Source organism: Cimex lectularius, unplaced genomic scaffold (assembly GCF_000648675.2).
Source record: "Cimex lectularius strain Harlan isolate CLEC.00 unplaced genomic scaffold, Clec_2.1 scaffold14, whole genome shotgun sequence".
NCBI classification, from domain to species: domain Eukaryota; kingdom Metazoa; phylum Arthropoda; class Insecta; order Hemiptera; family Cimicidae; genus Cimex; species Cimex lectularius.
Window position 1 is genome coordinate 1,854,276 of NW_019392637.1, and position 27,622 is coordinate 1,881,897.

The 27,622-nt window shown below is 36.8% G+C and overlaps 1 protein-coding gene across 10 annotated transcripts in view; it reads right to left on the bottom strand.

Moving 5' to 3' along the window:
* Positions 1 to 3,402: 3,402 nt before the first annotated feature.
* LOC106673266 (eukaryotic translation initiation factor 4 gamma 1-like) overlaps positions 3,403 to 27,622 on the bottom strand; it is a 46,105-nt gene continuing 21,885 nt past the window's right edge. For 5 of the 10 annotated variants that reach the window (XM_014405326.2, XM_014405328.2, XM_014405327.2 and 2 more), the window contains 26 exons: positions 24,671 to 24,781; positions 22,983 to 23,044; positions 22,807 to 22,902; positions 22,660 to 22,740; positions 22,433 to 22,583; positions 22,050 to 22,369; positions 21,187 to 21,756; positions 20,577 to 20,898; positions 9,602 to 9,813; positions 9,113 to 9,529; positions 8,556 to 8,654; positions 8,270 to 8,482; positions 8,073 to 8,210; positions 7,766 to 7,990; positions 7,447 to 7,683; positions 6,837 to 7,372; positions 6,622 to 6,686; positions 6,264 to 6,514; positions 6,023 to 6,201; positions 5,850 to 5,926; positions 5,641 to 5,762; positions 5,477 to 5,569; positions 5,108 to 5,251; positions 4,956 to 5,034; positions 3,692 to 3,832; positions 3,403 to 3,597 (listed from right to left, as the gene is read on the bottom strand). In XM_014405326.2, the coding sequence (XP_014260812.1) occupies positions 3,407 to 3,597; positions 3,692 to 3,832; positions 4,956 to 5,034; positions 5,108 to 5,251; positions 5,477 to 5,569; positions 5,641 to 5,762; positions 5,850 to 5,926; positions 6,023 to 6,201; positions 6,264 to 6,514; positions 6,622 to 6,686; positions 6,837 to 7,372; positions 7,447 to 7,683; positions 7,766 to 7,990; positions 8,073 to 8,210; positions 8,270 to 8,482; positions 8,556 to 8,654; positions 9,113 to 9,529; positions 9,602 to 9,813; positions 20,577 to 20,898; positions 21,187 to 21,756; positions 22,050 to 22,369; positions 22,433 to 22,583; positions 22,660 to 22,740; positions 22,807 to 22,902; positions 22,983 to 23,044; positions 24,671 to 24,781 (5,132 nt within the window). In that variant the 3' untranslated portion in view covers positions 3,403 to 3,406. The remainder of the gene's footprint in view (positions 3,598 to 3,691; positions 3,833 to 4,955; positions 5,035 to 5,107; positions 5,252 to 5,476; positions 5,570 to 5,640; positions 5,763 to 5,849; positions 5,927 to 6,022; positions 6,202 to 6,263; positions 6,515 to 6,621; positions 6,687 to 6,836; positions 7,373 to 7,446; positions 7,684 to 7,765; positions 7,991 to 8,072; positions 8,211 to 8,269; positions 8,483 to 8,555; positions 8,655 to 9,112; positions 9,530 to 9,601; positions 9,814 to 20,576; positions 20,899 to 21,186; positions 21,757 to 22,049; positions 22,370 to 22,432; positions 22,584 to 22,659; positions 22,741 to 22,806; positions 22,903 to 22,982; positions 23,045 to 24,670; positions 24,782 to 27,622) is intronic. The other 5 variants (XM_014405329.2, XM_014405330.2, XM_014405332.2 and 2 more) reach the window with 2 other exon arrangements.

Below are 27,622 nucleotides of genomic sequence, written 5' to 3' on the forward strand. Positions count from 1 at the left end.
ACCGGCTGCTCGTTCTCCGCGGCCATTTCAGAGCCGATCCGCCAACCCACGAGAGTAGATCAATTGACCGATATCGGCATCGGTTTCGGTGGTCAATAATTGGCCAAACTCCAAAGTGTAAGTCCGGTTTACAAGTATATACAACAATCGTTAGGAAGGTCTTGTGATAAAAAGAACTGCGTCACGAACCGGTCATGACGTCACTAAGTACAATAGCTAATGTATAATCTCTGTAATTCAACATATCTAGTTTTCATGTATAAATTTTCGAAAATAGCTCATTTGAACTAGTTCTTTTATGAAGTACATATCATTACTGAACTAGTTCGTTTATGACCTACATATCACTAAGAGAGGGGCAAAACGGTTCCTTTCGAGAAGCATCCTTCTGAGAAGATTCGTTTTGTTAAACTAGTTCTGCGAATGGTCCATTTGAACTAATCAATGGACCGTTTCATGAAGAACGATTCCTTTTACGTAAACTAGTTCTGGAAATATATTTATTTGAACTAGTTCTCGGAATGGCCCATTGTAACTAGTTCTGAGAACAGATCATTTGAGCTAGGCCTGGTTACAGATTTATTTGAACTAGTTCTGGGAGTAGATTATTTGAGCATGCTCGTTTGTGGACGGGTGCATTGAGTAAGTTTGACTAAGTAAACTAGTTCTTGTAGCAGATTATTGAGAACATGTTCGTGTATGGATGGATCCATTGAGTAACTATTTAGTTAACTTGTTTTGGGAATATATATATATATATATTTCCACTAGTTCTGGAAATAGATCATTTGAGGAATATTATCCTGTTGATAAAGCTTATTCGATTGAAACTACTTTTATTATCAACAAATCAACTACTGAGTCTACTGGTTCGGTTAAACCAGTAAATATTTTATTATTTTACATGATTTTTGTCGACTAGATTAAATAAATGGTTAATACCAAATGAAGCAAGAAGGCGATTTACATTTGGAACTTACCCTTTTAAAGATTATTTTAACATAAAAAAATCACTTTTAAATAATAAATAAATAAATTAATAAGAAATATACTTAAAAAAATTACTTAGCAATGCGAAGGAGTGTGTGCCATACTGCCTGTCCACTGTACTGAAGAGGATGCCTCATGGTTACAAATCTGTATATTGGATAGGGTTTTTTTTTCAAAATAAAGAAATTAAAAAAAGAACAATTTTGTTTGTTTTCTTTTTTCTGATATATAAATTATATACATTTTTTATTTCAAGTATTTTTTTAAAATTTTTCATATTTCAAACACTTTTGTTTCTTTATATAACTCAATCCTGTTGTTTAAATTATAAGACCAATTTTCTTCATGTCCTTAATTTATTATGTATATTATTTTTTCTTTATTTATAATTATGTATAAATATATGCTTTCGTGCGCATATGGTAAATGAATCATAAGCATATTTTGTTTTTATTCTCCCCCCGTCCACAGTAAACGGGAAAGGCGCTGTCGAAGGTCCAAGAGTGCGCCGAGGCAGGGGGTAGAATAAGTGAAGGGGAGGAAAAAATAAATGTAGAGGCTCCTCATTCATTCGTAAACCGTCCTATGGTTTTATTTATTTATTTTTTTTAAATGGGCGCGCGATAAAAAAGAACGAGAGGGGCCGGGTGGTTAATTGTACACTATACACAAATTCGCCATATTGTCTTGCGCTTGGGGGGCAAGAATGAAAAGCATCAGCACTGTAATTATCAGGGACAGGAAAATTAATCCTTTTTCCCTCTTTTAAGCGTAATGCATCGTTAGCGCTATTTTTATAGTATACAAGTTTTATTTTTCTCTAATAATTTATGATTTGCATTATTAAAAAAACAAAAACAAAACCCCTCGTCGTTTAGTCTTTTTTTTAACGCTTTAATTTTTCAAAATTATAAAAAAAAAAAAATAGCAATTTTTTAAATAAATAAAAGTATTTTTTTATTTATTTCGACAAATCCGATCACAGTAAGAATTCACTTCTGGGTATTTACACTATGTCCGACTATGACGACGAACGACAAGAAAAAAAAAGCATTACTGCCATTTTTTTAAATAATAAAAATTATAATTCAATACTACCCCCGAATAACTCATTTATTTTTTTAAACCTATTTACACTTAAAAACAAAAACAATAATTAAATAATTTTATAAAGAATGGGCGAGAGAGAGAGAGGGAGAGAGAAAGGAAAAAAAGATCAGTGCGCCGATTTTTTCTCTCAGTTTACCGTTTCCGGCAAGGATTATACTCACACGACGAGACTATCATAACAAAACGCCCAAATGACAAGCGATAAAAGTATACATTTTAAAAATAAAATATTTTCATACGGATTTGGGCACGATATTTTTACGTGGATGGAAAAGAGCGAAGGGAGAAAAATCGCCCTTTAAAAAAAAGTCATCGATGATTTTTTTCCTCCCCTAACAGTTCCAACAGAAAAAAATAGTTAAAAAACTAACAAAATACATAAATGCTAAAAAAATTCAATGAAAAACAAACCAAATAATATATAAATAATAATAATTATAAAAATTAGAGGAAGAGGATTTTTTCCATTATTTGCTGTGGTCTTTTTTTTTTTTTTTTGTAATATGTACACGTTGTTTATTCAGAAAAAAAGAGAAGAATCGGTGAATCGACGTAGCACGATGGATGTCATCTTGCATTCCATTACCGTCCGATGTCCGTAGTCTGAGAAACACACTGCACTTTTAAATAGCACTCACTGATTTAGATAAAACACCCACTTTTTTATTATCAAATTTCACTTTTTTGTCTTCCAGAAATTTTTTTAATGATTTTTTGTTTCTTCAAAATTCATTTATATATTCAAATTTTTTTCTTCTTTAATGTTTTGTTTAATAATTACATTATATTCAATAATAGTAATAATAATGATAATAATAGTTATTAAATGTAGTAAATAGTAATAAATTGCTGGAGGAAAAATCAATAATTTTAAAAAAAAAAAAAAAAAAAAAAGTTTTAACAAAATTTTCAACAAAAATTGAGTTTTTTAATTTTTTTTCTTGCTTTCAGTCTTTGTTTTTTAATTTTTTTTTTTGTTTTTCTATTTTTAAACAAGGGTAAGGGGGGGGGAAATGTCATCTTATTCCTTTTTTTTCCGAAGTATATTAATATATATGTATATATATATATATATATATACATATATAAAGAGGAGAGGAAGACTTCAGCTTGGCTGTTGAAGGACAGTGAGTGAAGATCTGACTCCGCTCTTGTACTTGCGATTATCGTAGGTCCTCCAACCTCCACCTTCCACCCTGTGAGAAAAAAGGGGGAAAAGGCGGGTAAGAGCACAAAATTAATAAAAAATAATCAATGATCGGGTTCAATGAGTACCGACCTGTCCTTACCCGCTTTGACAGATGGATCAAGACTCCTCCTCTGTGTCGTTATTTTCTGAGAGCATTACAAAAAATGATGGGAGGATTTTGAGAAGGACGCCCTTCCCGTGAGTCTCGTACTCGGTCTCCGGCTGGTCGGGCGATTTCCATTTGATGAAACCTTCATACGATATCGTCCCGGCATTGTAGAGCATTTCAAAAATCTCTGATATCAGGGCTGGAGGGGGGACGAGAATGGAGAAAAAATCAATAGTTTAATCTTCCTGGTGCTCAACTTGGGGGAAAAAAGAAAAAAACAAATCAAGACTTACAGGGTGGTGCGACCATCTCGTTTGCCAAAAGGTTCTGTACTGCGTATAAACAAGCGAGTTCGCGTTTTTCGACGTTGTCGACGAATTTCTTGATAAGTTTTCTATTGCACTCAAATGCTTCGTGGCACAATTTGTCTTTAACTGCAAAAAAATAAAAAAATAAATTACTATTAGAATATTTACAATTGATTAAAAAAAAAAAAAAAAAAAAAAAAAAAGTTCAAGTTCAGTTTGTGGCTCTTGATCAATGTCGCTGAATGGCTCTCAACCATATGTTCGGTGAATGATTCACTTACAAGTACAGGTGGTGAACAATTAGCTCGCTCATTGTTACAGAACGACTGATTCAACCATTCACTGAATGACGAACTAGATTTGCACTTTTTAATTGACTTGTGCCTGAACAATTTACAATTGGTGGGCGACTCGTTTAATCAAACTGAACAACTCTATAGTCAAGAATATTTTTTAAGTTATTTAGCATAGTTGTTGCTCCTAGTACGTATAACCAACACATTGTTAATACTCTGTGTGGTGTTTAGTGATCATTAGTTGATGGTTAATTAGAGATCGTGAGATGCGGCCTGGGTGGTGTGGGTTTAGAAAAACATTTTGTTTATCATGCCTAAGTTTCGATCTTTATTGAGATTATCTCCAGGGCCTGGGATTTATAAACGTTTAAATGAATGGTGAGAAATGCCCTAATAAAGATGATCTCAATAAAGATCGAAACGTTGACATGATGAAAAAGTTTTTCTAAATCCACATCACCCAGACTGCATTTTATGATAATCAAATAATCATCGTAAATATTGTAATAATTTGTCCAAATAGTGAGGAGCAGTCAAGAATGAGGTAATTTAGAAAAACACAATTTTTGTTCCCCCCCCAACATTTTGACCTTTATTCGGATCATGTTCTGGGCCTGGGTATATTACAAAACATGTTGATTGGAAAAAAAAATTTAAGGCGTAAATATAAATTTTGAACCAAGTATTTCATACTCACTTAAACTGTGGTGTCATTTGGGTTTTGTGTGAAACGCGAATTCGTTTGGCTAAATACACCGCTGCTCTAACCATTTGAGCTATCGTGACTTCGAACCACTCTAACACCAACACATCTCAACCTCATTCTTTGGTTTCTATTTTATTTATTTAAATAGAAGTTTTCAGTTTGATTGTAATTAATTTTCATGTGGTTTTTAAGAGGCTAAGTATTTTTAATTACAAAACAAGTTTATACATAAAGAAATAAGACTTACCTATAGAACCTTTTAAGACCGCTCGTGTGACGGCTTTAATAAAATCATTGCTTCCTATAATTGTGTCAGACACGTTGACCTAAAAATTTAAGGGGAAAAATATATCAGGACAATTCTTTCGAATTACGATTTTTAATTGGGCAGCACATTACTTTGACCCAATCGCAGGCGTAGTCGAAAGCTTTATTCGAATCGTTCTTCATGAAGGTGAGAAGTTTCTCCTCAATTTCTTCGCACGTAAGGGTGTCGTCCGGCTGCGTTGCCACTTCCCCGGAACCGGTGAGGAACCCTAAATTCTTCACAAAAAGGAGGAAAAAAATTACAGTTCAATGCGTGACATCTCAACAGATAAAACAAATAATATGGTTTATTAAAGGTCAGAACTGAATTGAAAAATTTTCGTCCTCTTTAACTCTAAAAGTTAATCGGAGAGAAGATTAGACTAGTCATCATATTTATCTGTTTTTCTGATTTATTATTAATTAATTTAAAAAAAATCAACTGAAATTCATTTGACTTACATTATCTGCTACAAATTTATCTACACTGCCTGGTACACAATCTACAATTTGGACTCGCGACAGCTCCCACTGCGTCCTGATCCAACTTGGTCCCTGAAAAAGAAGAGGAAATCAAATATATAATACTCTAATAATAATAAAAATTACACATGTTAATATTTTACCTTTTCTTTAATTAATAATTCAATAATTTTGACTAAAAGTTGAGAAAAGTTTTCTTTCCTAGTGGATTTTGCCGCAATTTTCACGTTCGCAAAGTTTAAAACCTCATGGGCTAAAAGAGGGACTGTGGAGGAAAAAAAGTTTTAACAAAACCATCAACACAAACAATTTAAAAATAAATAAATAAAATTTAAAAAAAATTAAAAATTACCTAATAATTGGGCTAAATATTTCCATATTAATGGCAAGTCTATTACAAGATCTTCATTAGCCATGATTTGTGAAAACCTGAAAAAAAAAAAAAAAAAAATAAATAAATAAAAATTAAGATATGTACTGCAGGTTTGATTATTTTAACTTCATAATTTCATGTAAAGTTCTCACCCTTCAATTACATCCTTGGTCTGAATTAATTTCTTATCCTTAATAAGAATGACTAGTAATTTACCGAAGCACGTCCTTGAATTCGACTTGGAGTTCTCGACGACGTCGAGAAGACCCGTGTGGATAAAACGAACTCGGTTGGGACCGATGAACGTCTCCTCAATCGAGAGACAAGTATCCTATCGAAAAGATAAAAATTAAAAAAAAATATATATATATATATTATATATATATCAATCACCTCTATATTTTGATACAGGGACCATTCTTCGATAGTGACCCTGGTCAAGCTGAGGAGCTTATTGTCAGGGAGAAGCTCAACAGATTTGGCGTCTGACATTTCTCTGTCATTCGCCTTTTCCTCCCTGTCCTCTCGGCTGAGCGCCGATGATGACGAGAGCGAAGTGGCTGGGCTCGTCCCGTACCTCTGCCTAGAGCTCTCTCTCGAGCTTGGGCCCGATCCCGAACCGCTTCTCCTCTGCATGTCCAATGCTGAAAATACAAAATGGACCATATGTAATAAATAACTAATAATAAATAATAATGAAAAAATTGTTATTACTACAAATTATTTAAAAAAAATATATATATATTCCCACCTTGTTTGATACTTGGAAGTACTCTTTCCTTTTCTAAACTGGGGGATGGTGTGACTCCTTTTTTGCTGTGGAAAATAAAACTCAAAATTAATATAAAATTAAAACATTTATGTTTAGTGGTCTAACTGACCAAACTACTTATTTTAATTGTTCTTGGTCGAGATGAAAAGTATAATTAGTCAAAACAAAATTTTTATAAAAATTTCGTGTGTTACCTCATAGGTCCGAGCATTGATTTTTTGTCGTCATGTTGTCCGAGGACGGCGTACCGGTTTATGTATTGCTTGCTGTTATCGGAACGCTTTGCATTCGATCCCAATGACCATTGTACGAACTGGTTCGCTGTACCTAGCCCTTCGACGTCTGTGCCCTTGATGTTGAGGAACTTAGACGCTTCGACAGTCGTATAACTCTTGACGCCTTGATTCACCTTGAGCCAGCCGTCCTCGCTCACTTGGTTCTTCTGGTTTCGACGCCTGTCGTCATTCATGTGCTTGCCTCGACTGCTGCCGCCTCCGCCCGACATGGACATTGGTGCAGGGTAAAAGTTACTTTCGAGTATTGTTTCCCTTTCGGCATCCTTGTGTATTTGTTCGATTGTCTTCGGCTTGTTCTCATCCCGCCGAGGTATCCATTTGTTCATCCTTAAGTCGATAACGTCCTGAAGCATGAACCTTATCCTTGATGAAACTTTTGAGTCTGACGATTTCTGCGCGAGTTTCGATATCGTGTTGAAGTAATCGTCGAACTCCTAAAAAATTAAAAAGAAAAAATAATAAAAACTATCATTGCATTTATATTTGAGTACTAAAATAAAATAATTACTCCATGACTCGATTTCTGTTCCAAATCTTTGCCAACTGTAGTTAAAAGTTTACACAAGCATTCCAAAGGTTCTTCGTCAACCCGAGCAAGCAGAACTCCGATGCACGTGTGCATTATGTTAGGCGTGAGCATGCCCTTTTTGTAAAGCTCACCAATAAATCTTACCAAGCCGACGGCTTTGACACGAATTTTTCGCTCGTCCTCACCAAGAATTAGTTTCATCTCTTTTTGCTTTTCCTTAAAAAAAAAATATATATATATACATAAATTAAAAAAATATATATTCCAATTAAAATTAAAAGGGATGCAAGTTACATACGAGATCTTTCGTTTCTTCAATTTCCCTCGTACGGGTCACGATGTCAAGCTGGTCGCCTTTTGTCTTCTCGAACTGTTCTTGGCACTTGACGAGAAGTACCTTCCTGAAAAGGATTTCATTCGTTGTGCCCTCTTCTTTCTTTTCTTTGTTCAACGGGACTTTCGTGTTCTGAAGGTTGGCACAAAGATCAGCGTACATCGATGAAAACGACGGCTCATCGATTGCCTATAAATAAAACAAAAACATCAAAAAAATTAATAAACTTAATTTCAACAATACTAGAGGGATAATAGAAATAAATAATAACCTTTTCAAAAACTAAATTTACAACGCTCTTGAGCCTATTTTCGTTATCTATACCCAAATTCTGGACTTTCTCGAGTAGCCGTTCAAATTTCTGAGGGGTGAGCTTGTTCAATATACCCCTCATTGTTTTAAGAAGAACCTAAAAACAAAGAAAAAATGTTAATATTTTTTTTTTTTTAAGACTATTTTTTTAATTGCCTGAGTTTTGAGCTCCTCTTCAGATACGTTCGCCTGATTTGTAAACCGAGTTGGTTTCCAGCTGTTGGCCACTTTGTGCAGGTTGGGCTCATCGCGATACAAGTTGGCACTGCTGTATGAAGAGCCAGGCTTCTGCATCCTACCGACGCCGCCGTGGCCCATGCTGCTTGGCATACGCCCTTGCATGGCGTTACGCACGTTTTTACCAGACACCTGGGAGGAAGGAAAAAAATAAATAAACCAATTAGGAAATATATTTGTGTATGCAATGAATAATTTTTCTCACCGAAGAACCCCTTTGGCTCATTGAACTCCTTATAAAATTTGGCGACATATTGTTATCGCCTCGTGTCATATTTATACTACTTGATCCTTGAGGATTTTTCTAAAAATTAAACCAAAATTATAATATTTTAAAACAATTATAAAAAAAGTATATTAAATATTTAAAAATAATAATGTCAAATTAGGACTTTTATGTATTTTAAAAATGGCACAGAATCGTGGGAAAAACGATTGATTAAAAAAATTATTAATATATTTATGTTTAGTGGTCTAATTGACCAAATTACTTATATGAAAAAGTTAGTGTCACGAGCAGGAGTCAAACCCACTACTTTCGGCTCATGACACTAACTTTTTCATCGCAACCAAGATCTTATATAAAAAGAATAATTAATTGATGAAATAAGTAATTTAGTCAATTAGACAACTAAACATAAATAGATTAATATAATTACATTATCTTACATAAAAAGAATAATTAATTGAAATTATTATTAATCCATTTATGTTTTAGTGGTCAATTAATTATTCTTTTCTTATTTATTAAGACACTCTTACCCTATTATTATTTGAGATGTCATTTGGTTTGTCCCTGAAGAGGTCGCACTCCATCATCAGGTTTTCAGGCTTTTTCGACGATAATGGATTATTCCTGATTTCCATGAGGAACGCCCTGTCATAGACTTTCTTTCCTTCTTGGTTTATCGGCGACCATTGGTCTTCTTTGTAGTTGTACTGCAATGCCGGTGCTGACCTCTCTATCGTCATTGACGGTATGACACCATTGTCCTCCGTTTCAACGGCTTCTTGGGTGTTGTTGTTGGCCACGTTCCCACTTGTGTTGTTGTTGTTATTGTTGTTGACGGCGGCCTCGATCGATTTGGTATTCTCTTCGTTCTTGGCTGCGACCATTGCGTTGACCTCGACCTCCGTCTTTTCCTCTACGACCGGTACCGGTTCCGGTACAATTTTCTCCTAAAAATAATAATAATAATAATAAAATACAATTACATTTGGAAAAATAAAAAGTTAATTTTTTTAACTTACTTGGACGGGCAAAGAGGGTTCAGGCAGGTCAGGCGTGTCCTCTGTAAGTTGAACCGGGAGGGAAGCAGGAGGTTGTTGAAGCGCCTGCTGTACTTCGGGCGCCATTTCAACGAAAGCATCCATGTCCGTACCCTCCTTCTCAACCCCCTTACGGTTCAGGTCTTTCTTCTTTTGCTGTTTGTTCTGCTTTGGCCTTTGCTGCGCCTTGCCCACTGGAGAAAACAAAAAACATTGATTAGTAAGTGTAAATAAAACATAGGAAGACTGTCTTATTTATGTTATTATATAACGACATCATTTCTACGGATTCTTTAGAAGTGTGAATAATTAATTTTTCTCAATACTATTTTACATTTATGGGGGGGGGGGAAACGTATACAATTAGAGAATGAATAAAGAAAAAGGGGGTATAAGGAATTTGACAATAAATATAAAAAAAGATCTCTGACATTCTATTTATAGAAAAATCTCAGTGAGTGAGTACTAAAAATACTATAGGAGGGAACAGATAGGGGGATATAGCCGGTTATTTTCTAAAAGGACAACGACAGGGTGGCGGGGGGTGAGACGCAAATTTTTCATCTACTCACACGTATCAACGGAAAGGGGAAGGTTAGGGAGATCTGCGTTCAGATCCACAGAAGTCTTTCGTAAGGAATCTTTGATACGAGAGGCTGATGAAACCCGGCTCCTTCGCCCGGAGGTCGACCTCCTTCTTTTTTTCCTGTCCATTCGTCAGCGATGATCCTTTCTTGTGGGGTGGTAGTGTACAACACGGATCACATGGCCGTCTCGTGCTTTCGGTCAGGCCCCTAACTGAACTGCTCCCAAACGGTAATCCACCCTCCCCACCATGATCAAACACACACTACTGTTCTAATAATAACCCTTATAACTCCGAAGACTTTCCTTTTGAGTCGGAGAACTTTTTATTTGTCGAAGCACACTGTTGGCTACAGTATGGAACATTATCCGATGTCCCTGCCTTTAATTCCCTGGCTCAATTTAATATAACAGCGTTAACAGACTATTTTTTCTTGATAAAAACATTAAATTAGGTCAGACATCAAAGAATGTCTATATAATTTTTACATGCACATTCAATATAAAAATAATATTGACCTCAATTGGAAATGGGATCACGTGGAAAGTAAGTATTTTAAAAAAATTAATGTTGGGACATTCTTGTAATTTACGTCTCCCTATAAAGTTAGAAATTTTAAAAATTAAATAAATAAATAGGTATAAACATTGTAACCATAAAATATTTTTAATTTCCTGTCGCATACGTCAGTAATTAACTAAATTACATATAAAAACGATATTTAAGCATGATTTCATACCTTAGGCAAGCAGTGAACATATAAAACTCATGACATAATAAAAGATATTCCAATAAAATCTGAAATATTTATATTAAAAAGAAAAATTCGTTTGAAGTTTGTTCAACAAATTTTTTAAATTAAAAAATCATTTCAGTTGTCTTCCACGATGTCCCCTTTAGTCATACGTAACAGGGATCTTTGAAAGAATGGCCCAAGTTTAATTAAGGGGTCTTAAAATAGAAGGAATGAAATGGGGTCTTAAAAAAACATAGTTGAATCAAAGACAGAACATGAAAGTGTAGAGGTAAAAAGGGTTCAAGGGGGAAAATATGTATGATTAATCTTCAGTTTGTATTTTAAAACACAATAACCAAAACCAAATAAATACGGATTACTGTTTTTATTTAGCTCAACTCCCACTTATGTATATGCATACACATAAGAAATTCAGAGTTTAATAAAAGCTAAAATATTACGGTGAACATAAACAATATATGTACAATATGAACAATTGTGGCAGACAAGAGACGAAAAATCAGAAAGACAGTTTGTAGAGGGTTGGGAAGGGTAGTGGCGAGGGTGAAAGCAGGACATTCCCAGCAAGACGAAGATAATGTGGCCAAACACTTCCCGGTAAAAGGAATGTGTCGCGATTTTGCAAGTATGAAAAATAGAGATTGTGAGAAGAAAAGGCTGGTTCGATAATGATAATGACGAGAAAGGAAGGGTGCAAAACAGGTCTACATTCCAAAGTGACTGATACATACACACTGGATACGACCTCAGCCAAATAGACTCCATGAGTGTCCAGCTAGAGCTCATAAAAGGGGGGGAACACGAGACAGTGCTTATTCACAGTGCAGCTTGCAAAGAAAAAATTCTAATACTAATGAAAATTACACAAATATGGTGTAAAATGACATTTTGGAAATGAAATCCGATGGAAAATAAGAACCTACATATAACTACATTACATTGAGTTGAGCAAACTGCCTAAAAGTGCTTGCTTGCCAAAGTGGTCAAAGCGATGAAATTGTTCACTCTAGCTTACATCAACTTGGGAAGTCAGAAGCTGAGCAAAGTGGTTCCTCAAATGGAAATAATCTTCAGTATTTAAAAACTTGCTTTGCATTTCTTTCCAGAACAAAATTGACATTTTTCATCGGACTGTATGTGACGACAATTGGATCCTGAACAGTAACACCAGTAGGTCATACCTCTATGACTGTCCCATTGATGCAAAAACCAAATATTCAACAATAAAAGATTCTTCGTGTTTGATGGCATTGTGCACAATGAACTCTCTATATTATCACAGCAGAAATGCACTCAAGCCAACTACGAGTACGTCTTTCCCTGGCACAGAAACAACCTGCTCTCTTGAGAAGAATAGCTGTAATTCTTTGTCATATAGTGAGAGAGGCAATTATGAAGCTTAGCTGTTCAGTCCTACCACACCATACATCCAGACCTGGCCCCTTTTCTTCTCCATGAACAATCATGTGCACAATTTGGAGTTTGATAATCGCTAACAATTGGAAAATTAGCAGAATTTATTTTTTCTTTCAAGTCCCGGGACACAAACTTAAGAGGATCATAACTAAGCTACATCAAAAGAAAAAAATGCTTATTATTTGCCCATGAATGAAATTAGTGATGGGGGGGGGAGACTGTGACAGACATTCATTACCATCTGAATCATTTTGATTCGATGGATATCCTCAGGTTTAGAGGCAGTATTTACACATTCGCATGAGCGGTGAGGCAAGTGATGGAGCGAATGTGTAGATGGTCCCCTCTGGCCTCGCCATTCATAGCGCTCGTCCAGGAAGCGGTATTCGAAGTCTACTGGACTCATCCGAACAAAATTTCGGAATCCCATTCTGTTTTCCAATCTCATGTGCCCATGCTTCTTCCGATCCTTGAATATCCCATCGAAACCACCAATGTGGTGGCTTTTTGCTAGCTCTTTTTTTTACTCCGCAGACCTACATAAAGTGCTACTACAATCCCTGAAAGTGCGACCTCGTTAGACATGACTCAGACTCAAACGACATGTGGATTTCCAGAGCGAACTTCCGAACAAAGAATTCCAGTGCGTACAAAGCTTTAAATAAATTAAATGCCTGGGGAGAAGGTCAATTTAGTGTTTTAATTGAATATGTTCAGTTGAAATTCTACCACCAGGCCAGAGATGGATCGGCAATGTCAATTTTATCTAATATAATAAAGTAGTCGCATTCCGCTTGTTGTTGCAAGTCGCCCAAATTCCATTAACGCTTGAGGTTGACCACTGCTCTCATTTTTATCAGCTGAAAACTGCCCAGTTGCAACAAAACCCTTTGCTGCCAATCACCGACAACAAGAAAGTCCTTTTTCATATCATTCTCTCGACATGTCACAAACATTCCATACTTTTGCTCTCCCACAAACCGCTTAAAACTTATAATCTTTTATTTCCCCTGAAAAAACCACTTCAGTCTAAACCCTTCATTTTCTGGGCAGTTCCGCTGAACAAAATATAAATAAATAAAGTGTAAATGTGATGTCTTGATTGAGAAAACTGGGCCAAGCATTCAAGGTAGACGACCGGAGAAGGGAAAGAGAAAGCAAATTTTTTTTTTTTACTAAAAAAAATTGAAGCTTGTATCTGTGCTTTAAAATATACATGCATTTACGCCTTTTTATAAACAAATTATAAAAGTAATTTTACTTTTTAATCTTTCTTTTTTAGGGGGGGGAGGGCGAACGAAATTGAGAAGTTGGCCGGGCGTGGTTTTCTTAAATTAATGTTTTTTAAGATTAAGAAGTAAAATTTGATTATTTAATACTTAATGGTACAAATAATATAAAAATGCTAATTTTTAATTGATCAATTAAATACCGGCAACAGTTGTTCCAGATCGCGACGGCGGCGGGGGGAAAACCCGGTACGAATATTCCCTTCAACAATTAGAAAATAAATAAAAAATATCTGACAATAACAAAAAATCCAATTGCGACTTAATTAAAAATCAAGAAAAACTTTTTGTAAAGTGAGGAAAAAAGAGAATATGTCCTTGACACAGTTTTACAAATTCGCCCACTCGGCACTTTCTCCCTTTGCTATTCCAAGATTTCCTCCCCACATATTCTTTCAATTTTTTAAATTTTTAATAAACAATGATAAAAATACTAAAAAGCCATAAAGGTTTGTTAAATATGTATGTAATAAAATGTAAAAGAAAGGCAAATTGGAATTCGGCCGTTTATGATAAACTGCCCCCCGGGCCGCAGCAGGGAAAGGTCAAGGCTGTTTTTCCGGACCAATTTTCCAAACGGGCTCCGCCAGGAAATGATAAAGCACAATTTTCTCGACTTTTCTTTTCCCCCTTTGTTATTATTCTCATTAAAAGAAAACTCAATAACAATGGGTTAAAAAATTTTTAGTACAAAAAAATGGCGTTTTCATTTACCTTTAATGTTCTTTCCCATGTCTTGTACCAAGCATTTTTCTCTCCCTTATCACTTCTCAAAAATATTTCTTACATTTCCATTTTTAAAAAATTAACGGTTTTTAATTGAAATTGAAACTAAATAAAAACCACTTTCGTTGATTGAGAGCGGGGAGCACCCCCGGGTCGAAAAGAATCCGTGGGTCATTTCCCCTGCGGGGGGAAAAATGGATCACGTGCGAGTCCGACTCGGCGGACGGGAATGGCGTAAGCAGGGCTGCCAACTTTGCCCCCACCGACGGCGACCCCTCCACGAATCATGGACGTCTGCGCAGTTTTTTTTTCTTACCCCAGATCGAGACAATTCGACATCTAGGCAGTAAAAGTGTAGACGAAAGAGAAATAATATTTTTAAAAAAATATATACAAAAAAATTCAACAAAGTAGTTTTTTTTACCCAGACCAAGACTCAATTCGAGGTCTATCTAGGCAGTATAAGTCTAGAAGAAAGAAAAAAATAACAAAAAAAATTCAACAAAGTAATTTTTTTTAGCCCAGACCAAGACCTAATCCGAGATCTAGGCAGTAAAAATGGAGAAGAAAGAGAGAAATAACAAAAAATTCAACAAAGCAGTTTTTTTAGCCGAGACCAAGACCCAATTCTAGATGTAGGCAGTAAAAGTGTAGAAGAAAAAGAGAAATAATATATATAAGAAAAAAAAATCAATTAAGCCTTTTTTTTAAACCAGACCAAGACATAATTTGAGATCTAGGCAGTACAAGCATAGACGAGAGAGAGAGAGAGAGAGAGAGAGAGAGAGAGAGAGAGAGAGAGAGAGAGAGAGNAGAGAGAGAGAGGAGAAATCAATTCGTTTGCGGCTTCCCAAACCGCAAAAAAAGGGCCATCGCAAATACTAACAGGACAGAACTACTAAATCTAGGACGTTCTAGGGTTTAGAAATTCTAAGATTTCTAGGAATATTAGTTGGACTGCTAACTGGGAGGCTCTGGAGCCATATGTATATACTATTCGGGGTGATAGATATAGGCCTGTGCAGATATTGACAAGAAGAAGAGAGCAGATCACGTCCTCTGTAGGTGCGATGTAATAATAATAATAGAGATATTATGAATGAAATTAAGCTAGTTGTACATAAATGGCCAACTGAAGAAGTGATTCTCTCTAGATTGCGAATAAACACACATAAGGCTAACCCATAATAGGCTTTTAATAGGTGACTGTAAAACATAAAACAGTCGACTGTCACACTTTGCAACCAACCCCTCTTCTTTAGGCAAAGGCTCAACATTTCGAATGATTTAAACGAGTTACCGGGCCTCCAGTGTTTGTTTCGCAGAGCACTTTTCAGCTTTCTCAAATTGATTGGAATTTATAATGAGATTTAGGCCTTTTCCCAAATTGTTATACCATTGAATGTTTGTCTGGTAGTGCTTGAATGAGAGTACTGCGTGCAAGATTTCTTTATTTTTTCAAGAATTTTTGTGGATGCCGGAATGGAAAAATGAAATATAATAAAATATATATAAAAAACAATAAATAAAGCATAAAGAAAAAGAAGTGTTATTGTGTTTTTTATTATTGATGAGTAGCATTAGTTTATTTACCATATTTGAATGGAAGAATAATAGGCCACGAACAAGATCCTATACTCATGCTAAGACTGTTGCTAGTCTGACTCCATTATTATTATTATTGTTATTATTATCAGCCATACAAGCCTATGGGAAATGTTTAAATTATGGGAAGAAACATTTCAAAATTCTAATTAAAGAACAGGAATAAATTTTATAATTTAAAATGAGTTTTTGCATACATTTGGGCTTCCACTTTAAGTATTTTAAAAGGATAAATTAAAGTTTTGGATAGCAATAGAATATATTAGTTTATGAGTGAATGCTTGGAGTCAGGAGCTTTATAGCACTCAGAAGGGATACAGCTAACCTAAGATAGAAGGTTAAATGTTAGGGCATGAAATGACCTTAGCCATTAAAACGCCCTTAAAAATTAATAACAATAATACTTTATTTCCTAAATATAGGTACAAAAAAGACAAGTATTTACAGCTTGGAATTATTCCATTCCGTCAGCCAGAGGTTGACCTAATAATAATATAATATATTCTTTTCCTCTCTCTCACCCCCTCCATTTGAGAATTTTCAAGTATAAAAGATATAGAAAGCAAGAGAGAAAGATACGGAAAAAAACATTGTGTAAATAAAGAGAGAGAAAAAAGCAAGACAAAAAGGTAACAAATAAAATGCAAACCATTGTTCAGAACGAGGAGAATGTTTAAAAATTTAATTGCTGTACTAGAAATTATCTATAATGCCATGCAGCGCAAATTTAGAGGTAATAGGAGTCGAGAAGAGAAACGAGCTGGGTACTAAGCTTGAAACTACCCAGGTAATGCATATGGAACTCGACAAAAACAGGCCATATTGCTAAATAATGGAATACGTCCACTCTTGCATTTAGGTTAGAAAGTGCACCAAGTAATTTCTCGGTCCATCTATATGGGATGTAGTTAAGATATAAAAGTTCCCTTCTCGATTTGAACAGCTATCTTGATTCACTAAGGGACCAACTACTGGGCAATTTATTCTCAGAAAACAAACCTGATTGAATGTTTATAGTTTCTTATAAAACAAGAACCTGGACGACAACATGGCACGATCGCAGCCTCTTCCCTATGGTGAGGGATGGAAGAGTCTGAAAAGTCCGGATTGAATTCACATGTATGCTTTGCGGCAAGACTGATCCAGGTTTTGATCCATGAAGTTCTCCTATTGATTATTTTCAATTGCTAATATTCTCGGAAGTCAAAATGTCGGTAGATTTGAGGCAGTACTTGAAATGCAATTTTAATGAGGAAATCTCCAGCAGGTCTACATTAGTTTCTAATAATGGCACTAAATTGAGAGTGATCGTTCGTAAAGCCACAAAATTGAGTGATCGTTGGTAAAGCTTGGTAAAATCTTAATTTTTCTACACTCTCAAATCTCTCATATGCTCAAATTAGTGAACCAAGCAGGCAACAGATCTAGCAACAGAGTTAAAAAGCTGATATTTTTGGGAAAGGGGATCATGTTCTGCGCAAGGAAACATGACCAAACATCTTCACAGAAGAGACTTTCTCCTTAATATGTGATACAAATCAAGGCGGGTATGTCGTACTTTTAAAAAACATTCCTTATTTGTATCGCACATCAATAATTAATAAGGCAAATCAAATTTTAAGGATGGAGAAACAAAGATGGCTATGGTCCCATCCCAATTTAGAATTGTGTTCAGTTGTTTGGTCATATCAGAAAATACTAATTAAATTAATTCTTTACATCCTAGTATAAGTTTTACATTGGAAACAAATAAATATGGGTGTTTAAACTTTTTAGACTTAAAACTTTCCATAATAAATAACCTAATTGAAATAAGACTTATAGAAAACCGACAACTAGAGACACACCATGACACCCCCAAAAAGGCTGGATTCATTCGGCTCATAGACCGTACATTGAAACTACCATTAACGCCTAATTTAAAAAAAAAAAACCTGGTTTTTAAAAACAATAGGTATCAAGAAATATTTATTGATAGGTTGTAAAAGGATAAAATAAAAAATTAACATTCAATTAATTAAGGTTTTAAGTTGTTAATCTGTAAAGTTTTAAGATTCGAAGTTGGGGGTTGAGATGGGAAGTTAGTGCCCGAGGGGATCGAAGTCACGATAGCTCATGTGGTAGAGTAGTGGCGTATCAAGCCGAAGGTCGTGGGTTTGAATCCCACTTGTGACACTGACTTTTTTATCTCAACTTAAAACCTTAATTAATTGAATGTTATTTTGGTCGAGCAGACCACAAAAAATAGTGAATGTAAAAAGTTAACATTAAAAGAAGTGACAATGACCACGCAGTGGGCCATCTACTTGTCCGTGCGTATGATTGATTTGCATAAGCACCCTCAAAAATATCAAAGATCAGACAAAAGAAGCATAAAGCGTGCGAGGATGTCAACAAAGCCCGTCGAATACGTTCGGGGGTAGTGGATGGGTGAACATGTGTCGCTTATATCCTCTCCCGTTCTTGCGATCTCTTGCGGTTTAGTGGTAGCCACCGTTAAAGTCTCTACGGAGGCTGGATTAAAAGAGGATCGCAGCATGCTCATTTTGTGAAGATGAATACAGATCAGGGCAGGTGGACCTTCGGGATGGAGCTAGTACAGCAATCCCCCCCCCATATTTCAATTGATTATTCTTTATTTAGATAGAACTCGGTTGAGATGAAAAAGTTAGTGTCACGAGCAGGATTCGATCCCACAACTTTCGGCTCAATATGCCTCTGCTCTAATCAGGCTCGCCACAGAAACTTTTTTTATTTCAAACAAGAACTGAGATAAAAAGATTAGTAAATTGAAATAATTTGATCTATTATGACCCCTAAACATGTATGGTTTGATCATATTTGTTATGACATGGCTTGTTGGGTTGGGACATTAGTACACGCTTCCACCTTCTCGTTACCAACTGATGGAAGACAGTCAAAGGATGGTGTCAGCAGCGTATATTTCTTTACCAAAATGGTTTAACAATTTATTAAGAAAAATACAGACAACACAATCTGGCTGAATTTTTAATTATTCATGAGGAGAATATGGGGTTTATGATGGGTAGAGTATGTCGATCAAGTGATCAATTATGAATTTTTTAAGGAAATTTTTTTAACTCATGGCAACAAACTAAAGGTTGACTTAATTAGGTCACCATAAAGGCAAAGTGAGAAATAAAATTTAATTATGATGCAGACCAAATGGCCAAATTAGGTTTAACAGGCAGGCATTTTAATTTTTACCCCGGTAATTTTGTATGAAATGTATTTCTGAACATTTTTTTTTACAAGTCACGGGACGAAAGAGAATCCAGGTAGATGATCACAATCCTTTTTTTTAAACTGCCTTTTTGGTTCCCCTTCTGTTTTATGTTTGGTTCCTAAGTTTGTGTGTGTGTGTGTGCACGAGCGTGAAATGTCTAGGAGAGACCAAAAAGACGCTTATTTTACATAATCATCCCAAATCAAGATTGTATGAACTCTCACAGGTGTTGGTGTTTTTGGACAAAAGTCATTTTGGCGACTCGTCCTTATAAGATAAAGGTTCTGGATTGGCTTATAATTATACCAATTTTTTTCAAAACCACCAGGGTTCATAAAACTTCAATTTGGGATGGTAACGTGACTATATACACCTCATATAATAAAGCGAAATGTATCTTAGGAATATAGTTAGTAAATTCCTTGGGTATGGAGTGGATGGAGTTATATTTTGATTGATAGTTTTAATTTATATTATTAGGGGCAGATCACTCTACCTTCATTGTGCTTATTGGAATAATAGATAGCTGAACTTATCAGGGGGTAACTACATCTATCAGATAAGGAGAGCGATTTTTTTTAACCAACTCTTCCGGTCTAGTTTTAAAAAATAAGCGGCGCCAACTTACCAATTTGGCCGGCGGTATGAGAAAATTTACATTTTCAATGGTATCCTTGTGTTAGAATCCGAATGACAAGGGTCATTCTGACATCATTTCCATTTCTATCAGTCATCGCTGTCTTGTTCAACGTGTCTGTTTTTATATTTTTAATTTTTTTCCTTATTATCTTGTTCTTTTTCTCCTTTTTTTTTCTCTCTCTCTCCTACTTATTACGACGGGATTTTCAGGCCGATGGGCCGGAAGGAGCTAACACTACAAAAAAACGGCTACACCGGGCTTAAACTAATTTTTAAAACTGTTTTGGAAAGCTCACATAACAAAAAAATATGTTCAATTTTTTTTTCAATTTTGTTATTTTCTGTTATATTATATTATCTTGAAAATCATATGATTTTTATTTTTCTGGTGTTTTCCTTTCAATTTTTTTTACTGTTCATTTTTTTTTCCAAGTAAAAAACCGCATTATTTTTAAGCCAAGCATAAAATTTTATACAGGATAATACCAACATTTTTAAAAAAATATGCAGCATACACTGACCATCAGTAAGCTATCTAATTATTTTTAAGTGGTGAAAGATATCAACTTGAATTCATATTGAAAAAATTATGACAAAATATGGACATGTTAAATATGTAGAGAGAAAAAAAACTAAATTTATATATTTGTTGGTTAAATTTATTGGGAGAATGAAAGTAAAGGTTGACTCACCGTCATCTGAATCACCATTCGTCTCTTTGTCATCGAGAGGTGCCACCTGCGCTGTCTGCTGAGGAGGCGGGGTCGGCGTCGACCGAGTGGGGGCTGCCGCTGGCTCGGGAGCGGCTTTTACCTTCGGCGGCGAAGGGTCGCGCTTTGCAGCGGCTGGGAGGGGTGAGGATGAAGGAGGAGGTTGTTGCTGAGCTTGTGCTCCGGCCGGCGGGGCTGAAGTGGCTCCTTGTTGCCGCGATGTCTCCACCCTCCTCATCGCCCTTTCCTCCTTCTTCGACTTGGGCTTAGGCCCTTCGGTCGGAGGTAGCACATGTTGCTGTGACTGAAATGACAAAAATTAATATTTAACATCGTCCGATGAGGCTAATTTCATAAATCTTAACTAAACTTTTCTTCTTTATAAGAAAATTCAATTATTTTTCATCCTTAAAATAATTGAAACTTAACATTGCTCTGTATTTTTAACCTGAACTTAACTAACTTAATATTGCTATAGTTTTATCTAATTTATTTAATATATAAACTGTGGTGTATATTTAATAAAATAAATGAGAAAAAAGTCAACTTTTTCAATCTGCTCATAGAAGTAAATTCTGACAGTTAAGAGTACCTGAGGAGTTTGCATTCCTGTTGGTGAGGTACTGCTAGTATGGGTTTCCTTAGTTGTAGTGTTTGTTGTCTGATGTTGGCTTGGTTGAGGGTGCACCGGCTGAAGCGGTGGTTGCGCCTGAATCACCGGCGACTGTGGCCGAGCCTGTGTTTGTTGAGGGACAGGGGCTGCAGGCTGTGCCGGCTGAGGCGGGAGTGCCATCGGAATGCCATGCGACGGGGGAGGAGGGTTGTGAGGTACAAAGTGGGTCACGGAGACGGGTGCAACGGCGGGCTTGGTGACAGGCGGTTGCGGCCTGTGCAGCTCGACGGTTGGCGAATTGGTCTTAGCGGAAACGGTTGGTATCGCTGGTTCGGGGGTGAGCTTCACAGCGGGCTGGACAGGCAGCTCTATGGCCGGTGGTTCGACTGCCGTTGGCGGTGTCAACGACCGGCTGCTCGGGCCGTTTGTCGCTATCTCCTCCTGGACTGGAGTGTTTTCTGGTGTGTCGGCCATCGCAGCCTTTGACACTCGACTCGCAAAATCAGCCACCACTGCTGCCGCTGCTTCCATTGCCTCATCATGGACTGACTAAAATTTGCCAAAACAAGAAAATCCAAAATTTATTTTTGACCTTTTGCCTTTTTATTGGAAAGAGGGATAGCAAACGATTTTTCACACCAATTATATCATTTGTAAACTTCATATTAATAACAATAAATTTAAGTTAGCTACCAGTACAAGGATTTGTATTAGCATGAAAATGTATACAAAAGAAAAAAATATAAAAAGCATGCTCTCTTTAGGAGTATAATTAATTTAATTTTCATTAAAAAAATGTGTTATATTACAAGTTTTAATTTATCATAAATTTGCTAAATTACCTGAGGCTGAGGGGTATGGCTAGTTGAAGACGTCTCGCTCGAGTTGTTCTCCCATAAATCCTGTAAGACATCCTCTCCGGTGATGGGATGGAGTATGGCAATAGCTCTTTCACGTTTGCGCTCTTTTTTTGCAGATATAAACGGCGGGTGCTGGGCCATCGACATGGCCGAAACTTGCGCTGACTGCATGCCGACGGCCACCATCCCCTGGCCCTGGGGGTTGCCGATGATCTGTGGCGGCACTTGGGTTGGCTGCTGCTGCTGCGTGTACTGGGCAGAGTTCGGCGTCGCCTGTTGGTTCCTCAGCGGCATTGAAAATACTTCGGAAAAAAATTAAAATTTTACTCTTTAAAAAAGAAAAAGAAAAAACTCGTTAAACGTACATGTAGCAGCAGCTGAAGGGTAATGGTTGAAGGTTAGCGCTTGTGGGGTCTGCACGAAGTAGCTACAACTCTGCTGCATGTAGTTTGAAGTTGGCCCTGCATTGGGCATCGCTGTACCATGGCTCTGGTGCCTTGTTGGCTGTTGTGCCATCTGAAAATAATTCAAAAAAGAAATCCAGTCACAAATCAGGCGCAGAATTAATTCCTTATCATTATTTTGTACTCACGGGGAACCCCATGCCATGTGGGACCATCATCTGTTGCACGTTGCCTGGCAGATATGCCGGTATCATGCCTGGGTTAGGTACCTAAAATTAATTTTATAATTATATAATCAAACTGCTTTTATTTAAGAGAAGAAAAAAAAATCTTACAGGGTATGTCATGCCGGTTGTTATCGGCATGGTGCTCGGCCTGGGTTGCGGTGGCATCCGCTGAGGGTGCGACGACCCCCTGAGCGAGTAGAACTGCTGCAAAGTGAAATTTGACTAAATTAATACTTCCCCTCTGTACGAGTGATTTGATAAATTGTATATTTCAAAAGACTTACGCCCACATGATTTTGTCTCGATTGTGCATATAAGTGCTGCATAGGGCCTGGACCTAGGAAAGCTATACATTTTATATAAAATAGTTTAAAAAATGAGTTAATAAATAATGCCAATTTTTTTTCTTTTTTTAAGGGTTCAGGGAAAAGTTGTTAAAACAGGATTATAACACATTACCAGGATAAATTTCTAGTTTGGGAAAGAGAGCTCCACACCGCATTCGGAAGAAGAAAAAAAAATTAATAATGACTTAAAATGACAAACTTACTTTTCTCACGTTTTGTCCCGTGTGGTTTCGACCAATTCTCCATGTCTACAGACTAATTTCCGCCAATGGAATGAGATCCCATACCCCCTGGTTCTTGAACAAAATCTACCCCCTGCTTAGATTTAGATAATAAGACTTTTGCTTTTATACCTGAGAGGACGCTTCAATAAAAATTTTATCTTCCACCACAAGGATGGACAATGGAGAAAGGCTATTTAAAAATTTAGAAAGGGAGAATTATCAAGTATTAGTCATTTTTGAATTTCTATCAATTAATCTTTGAAAGTAAAATGAGATAAACAAAAAACCTATATTTGATATTTTGGTCTTCTTACCCTCGCTAGGTTGGCCTGTCTTACACATTTTGAGATTTTTTACTTCAAAAGCTAAATAAATTATTTGGATATACCTTAAGCTGATCATCATCAGGGGGACAAAGGAGCTATCCCAAAAACCTGGCAGGTGTTGTAGAAACGCGACAGGCGAATATACCCAATAATACGCAAAAAAAAGACAAAAGTTATTCTTTGAGGGGAAACGTTCGTCGAATTGTGGGTCATCATAAAATTGACATCTCATCAACCCGGATCGCCATCAACAGATATAACTGTGAGGCTGTAGTGTTCCGCGATCCTGTAACCATTTCAAGTGGAGACGACATGGTCGCTCCTCAAGAGATCTGTAGTGCTCACCTGAATGAGGAAGGATTAACTCGTCCGAGATAGTGGCTAATGGAGAATGTATATTCATCCATTATATCCACTCCCTAACCATCTCTAACCAACCGTTTATCTGGACTTGAGGGGATCGGGATTTGTCCAGATGATCGAATTTTATTTGATCACCCTCAAGACCTATGTGCAAAGGTACAGGACAACACCGTTTTGAGACGCTCCAGTTCGTGTTATCTCTCGAAAAAGAGCATAACAAGAGGGTTGACAGAAAACCTGTCCAGACGCAGTAACCGCACTAATCCTTGATCAACCCAAAGACCGAACTGACGGTAAACCTAGGTAAATATGATAGTTTTCCAGTCTGAAATCATAGCGATTGAACACTGCACCAGGAAAATAAAAAGGCTAGAAATGCATTCCCAGAAAATAGCCATTTTCTCTGATGTAAGATTTATAGATTTTTTATTGCGTTTTGTTCAGCATTATCATTTCACTTTATTATTTTTTTATTCATTTGGCAGGAAAATAACTTTCGCTTGGACGGGAGTTATAGAAGATAGTAGATTTTTTTTTTTTTTTTTTGGGGGGGGAGCTTTTTATTTTTACCCAGATTGTTTTTAAATTTAATCAAATCTAAGAAAATTTTACAAAAAAAAAGGTATTTTTTTTTGGGGGGGGGGGTGAATAGGATAGAATTGATAGGTTAAACAGGTTTGGACGTCGTAATGAGAAAATGAGCACAATCTACCTGTTTGCAACGTCTGCTGCGGTTGCTGTTTCGGGTCCTGCTGCTGAGCTCCCTGCGGGCAGATCCTTATTTGGGACGCTTGATAAGACCCGGCCCCTCCTCCTTCTGTCCCTGGAACAAAATTGACGGACTGATCAGTGGTGCGGCTGTGATCGGCGGACGGCGGCCGCCTCTTCGGGCCCTCCTCCTTGACGAAGGCGCGCCTCCCGTGCTTCGGGCAGAAGTACACTCGCAGATCAAGCATTTCCGGAAACCGGGCGGTTCAAATGGCATAATTCACACTCTTTCCACCTTTAGGTTACGGAAACGCTCGGGGGGAGGGCACCTACAACCCGCGAAAAATCTCGAGTCCTTAAAATTAAAAAAGGAAAACGAAAAACCAGCGATCCGGTTTCAGACGAAAACACCGGGTAGTTATGGTTACATACGCGATGGCGGATAACCCGAATAGCAGGGTCCTGGAGAACAGCTGATGAGTTTTTCCACACAGAAATATCAATCAACTAACTTACTTTTTTATATATATGTATGTATAAAATCAATAAAGTATTCTTTAAAAAAATAAATAAACACTTAAATAAATAAAATTCATTTTTAGAGAAGAGGGGCGAAGGATCGTGGCCATTTTGATTTACAACCACAAATACTTCTGGTTTGATAAATCCACCTTAAAAATGTTTACTTTTTATAAATTTTGTTATTCGGTTTGGTCATAATACAAAACCAAGTACAAATAACATCATTAAAAAAATTAAGGCTTTTTCCTTTTTTAAATAAATGTGTAAAAAGAGAAAAAACAAGATGGCCGCTTTGAACACATAATAACGACATAATGTAAAAATGATTAAAATAAATATTCTATATATTTACCTACTCCTGGCAAAGAAAATCTCTTGAAGAGGGAATTTTTTTTTTCAAAAGAAGAAAAAAAATTTGTTTGTGTGTATGTAACAGTAAAAAAAATCGAATAAAATCGGCTTCAAGTGAGTTCGTAGTTGGAACTGGGCTGGCAGGCGGTCCCCATGAGGCTTTTCGCCCTTTTCCACGACGGATCCATAGCGCGAACCCAAAAAAAGACAGACACACAAACACACACACAAAAAGAGAAAAATATTTTTTAAAACCCCCGGCAATATGATTAGAATGATTGTTTTGTTGTTTTTTTTTCCTTTCGAGAGGAAAAAAACGTGAAAGAGTTTGTAATACGCAGAAGAATCGCGGCGGTACTGCTCACGAGTCGTGTCCCATGCCAGGAGCGAAGCCAGCCACGGTCGTCTTGATCGCCAGATCGAAGAAAAAAAAAATTAAAAAAAATCATTGATATTTTGAAAACAAAATTTTATACCTTTCAAAAAAATTATTAAAAATAATAAATCACGATTATATATATTTTTATTAAACATTTAAATGAATAGGTAAATAGATAAAACAACCTGCGTTTGACGTTGTAACCATAGATGTAATGTAACCTCCTTCTGTTTTTTTTGTTGTGTTTATCATAAAACCCCATTTTTCTTCCCCCTCATTTTTTTTAAATCCAAGCAGAAAACCCTTCTCGGGTTGTTGCGTAACCCGGGGGGGGGGAGGTTTAAAAAAAGAAAAAGTCCGACCGAGGGCGAAAGTGGGTTACGAGGGGAAGGACGTTCGGATCGACATCCTTGCCATTCAAGCCCCCCCCCCCAACCGAACGAACCGGCTGCCTTTCTCAACTTCCACATAAAATAATTGGAGAAAGACCGTTCGAATGCCGTCAGGGCTGAGGATGGGTCAGACTCGAAGCGCGAGGACAGGCGAACCCACGGTGGAAATGAAACCCTTTTCCGACAACGTTTATCGTTGTTTAAAACCTAACAATTTAACGAAACTGGCTTAAAATTTGTGGGGAGGATATTTTAACTAAGGGTGGAGGATACTGCCCCGATTTTAATGGTGGGCCTTCTGTCCCACACTAAAAATTACACTCCAAGTAGCCCCAAATTGAGGTTCGCGATCAACTTGTACCTTAGCTGGAGGATACCCGGGCTTGCCGAAGACGGAGATGCGTTCTCTATCTCTCCGATGGTACTGAAAGCAGATTTTGTCTGTTAGTAAATCACACACACACAACATTGCCCTTTTTTCAAGGCACATGTATGGATGAGCACTTCTGAACTTGGCTAGCGTTGCACCACCTCGCTAGGCAAGGAATGTGACAAGCCCATGCGAGTAAAATCTTCCTGGTATGCTCTTAGGCTAAGGCCACACCGGAGGTGCAAGCTATGTAACTAGTGACAAGGCCTGTGTCACTCAAGAAAACGAACAGTGTAGAAAATACGAGAACGACCACACCAGCACGTAGTTACATAGCGATTCACCAAGTAAAAGAGCGGGTCTGTTTCTTTACTTGGTGGGTAGTGATTTCTGATAGTTTCACGATGGACGAGGTTATTATTTCCGCAGTTTTTAAAAGACCTGCTCTACGGAATCCAAATGAGGATTTCCACAAAATTCGTAACTACGTAATTGTCCATACAGCAGGTGAATTCACCTTCCAACATTCTTCGCCGATTGATGTCATGCACCGAATTCCTTGATTTATACCCTAATAAATCATATTTCAATTTAGTATTGTCGGAAAGAAATAGTTTTCTAGTTAATTTAGAGAGAGGCATTTCGGGCACTTTCTTACACAAAGCACTAGTAATTTCATCCTGGTGTGGCTACTTGTAACCTGCCACCAAGTAACCAGGCGACTCACTTTGTTACTAAGCACCTAGTTTGTCACCTTCGGGGCTTAGCCTTACAGAACACAGGGCGTCTGAGAAGTCCTTTCGGGGTTAAGTCCGAACGTTAAAATCCTCATGGGTCTCAACAACCATGAGCAAAGATGAGCTCGAATGCACCGTTTATTGTTTTTTTCCAACAATAAAATAATTTATAATAAAATTCAAATCGTGACCAGTCCGTGTTGAA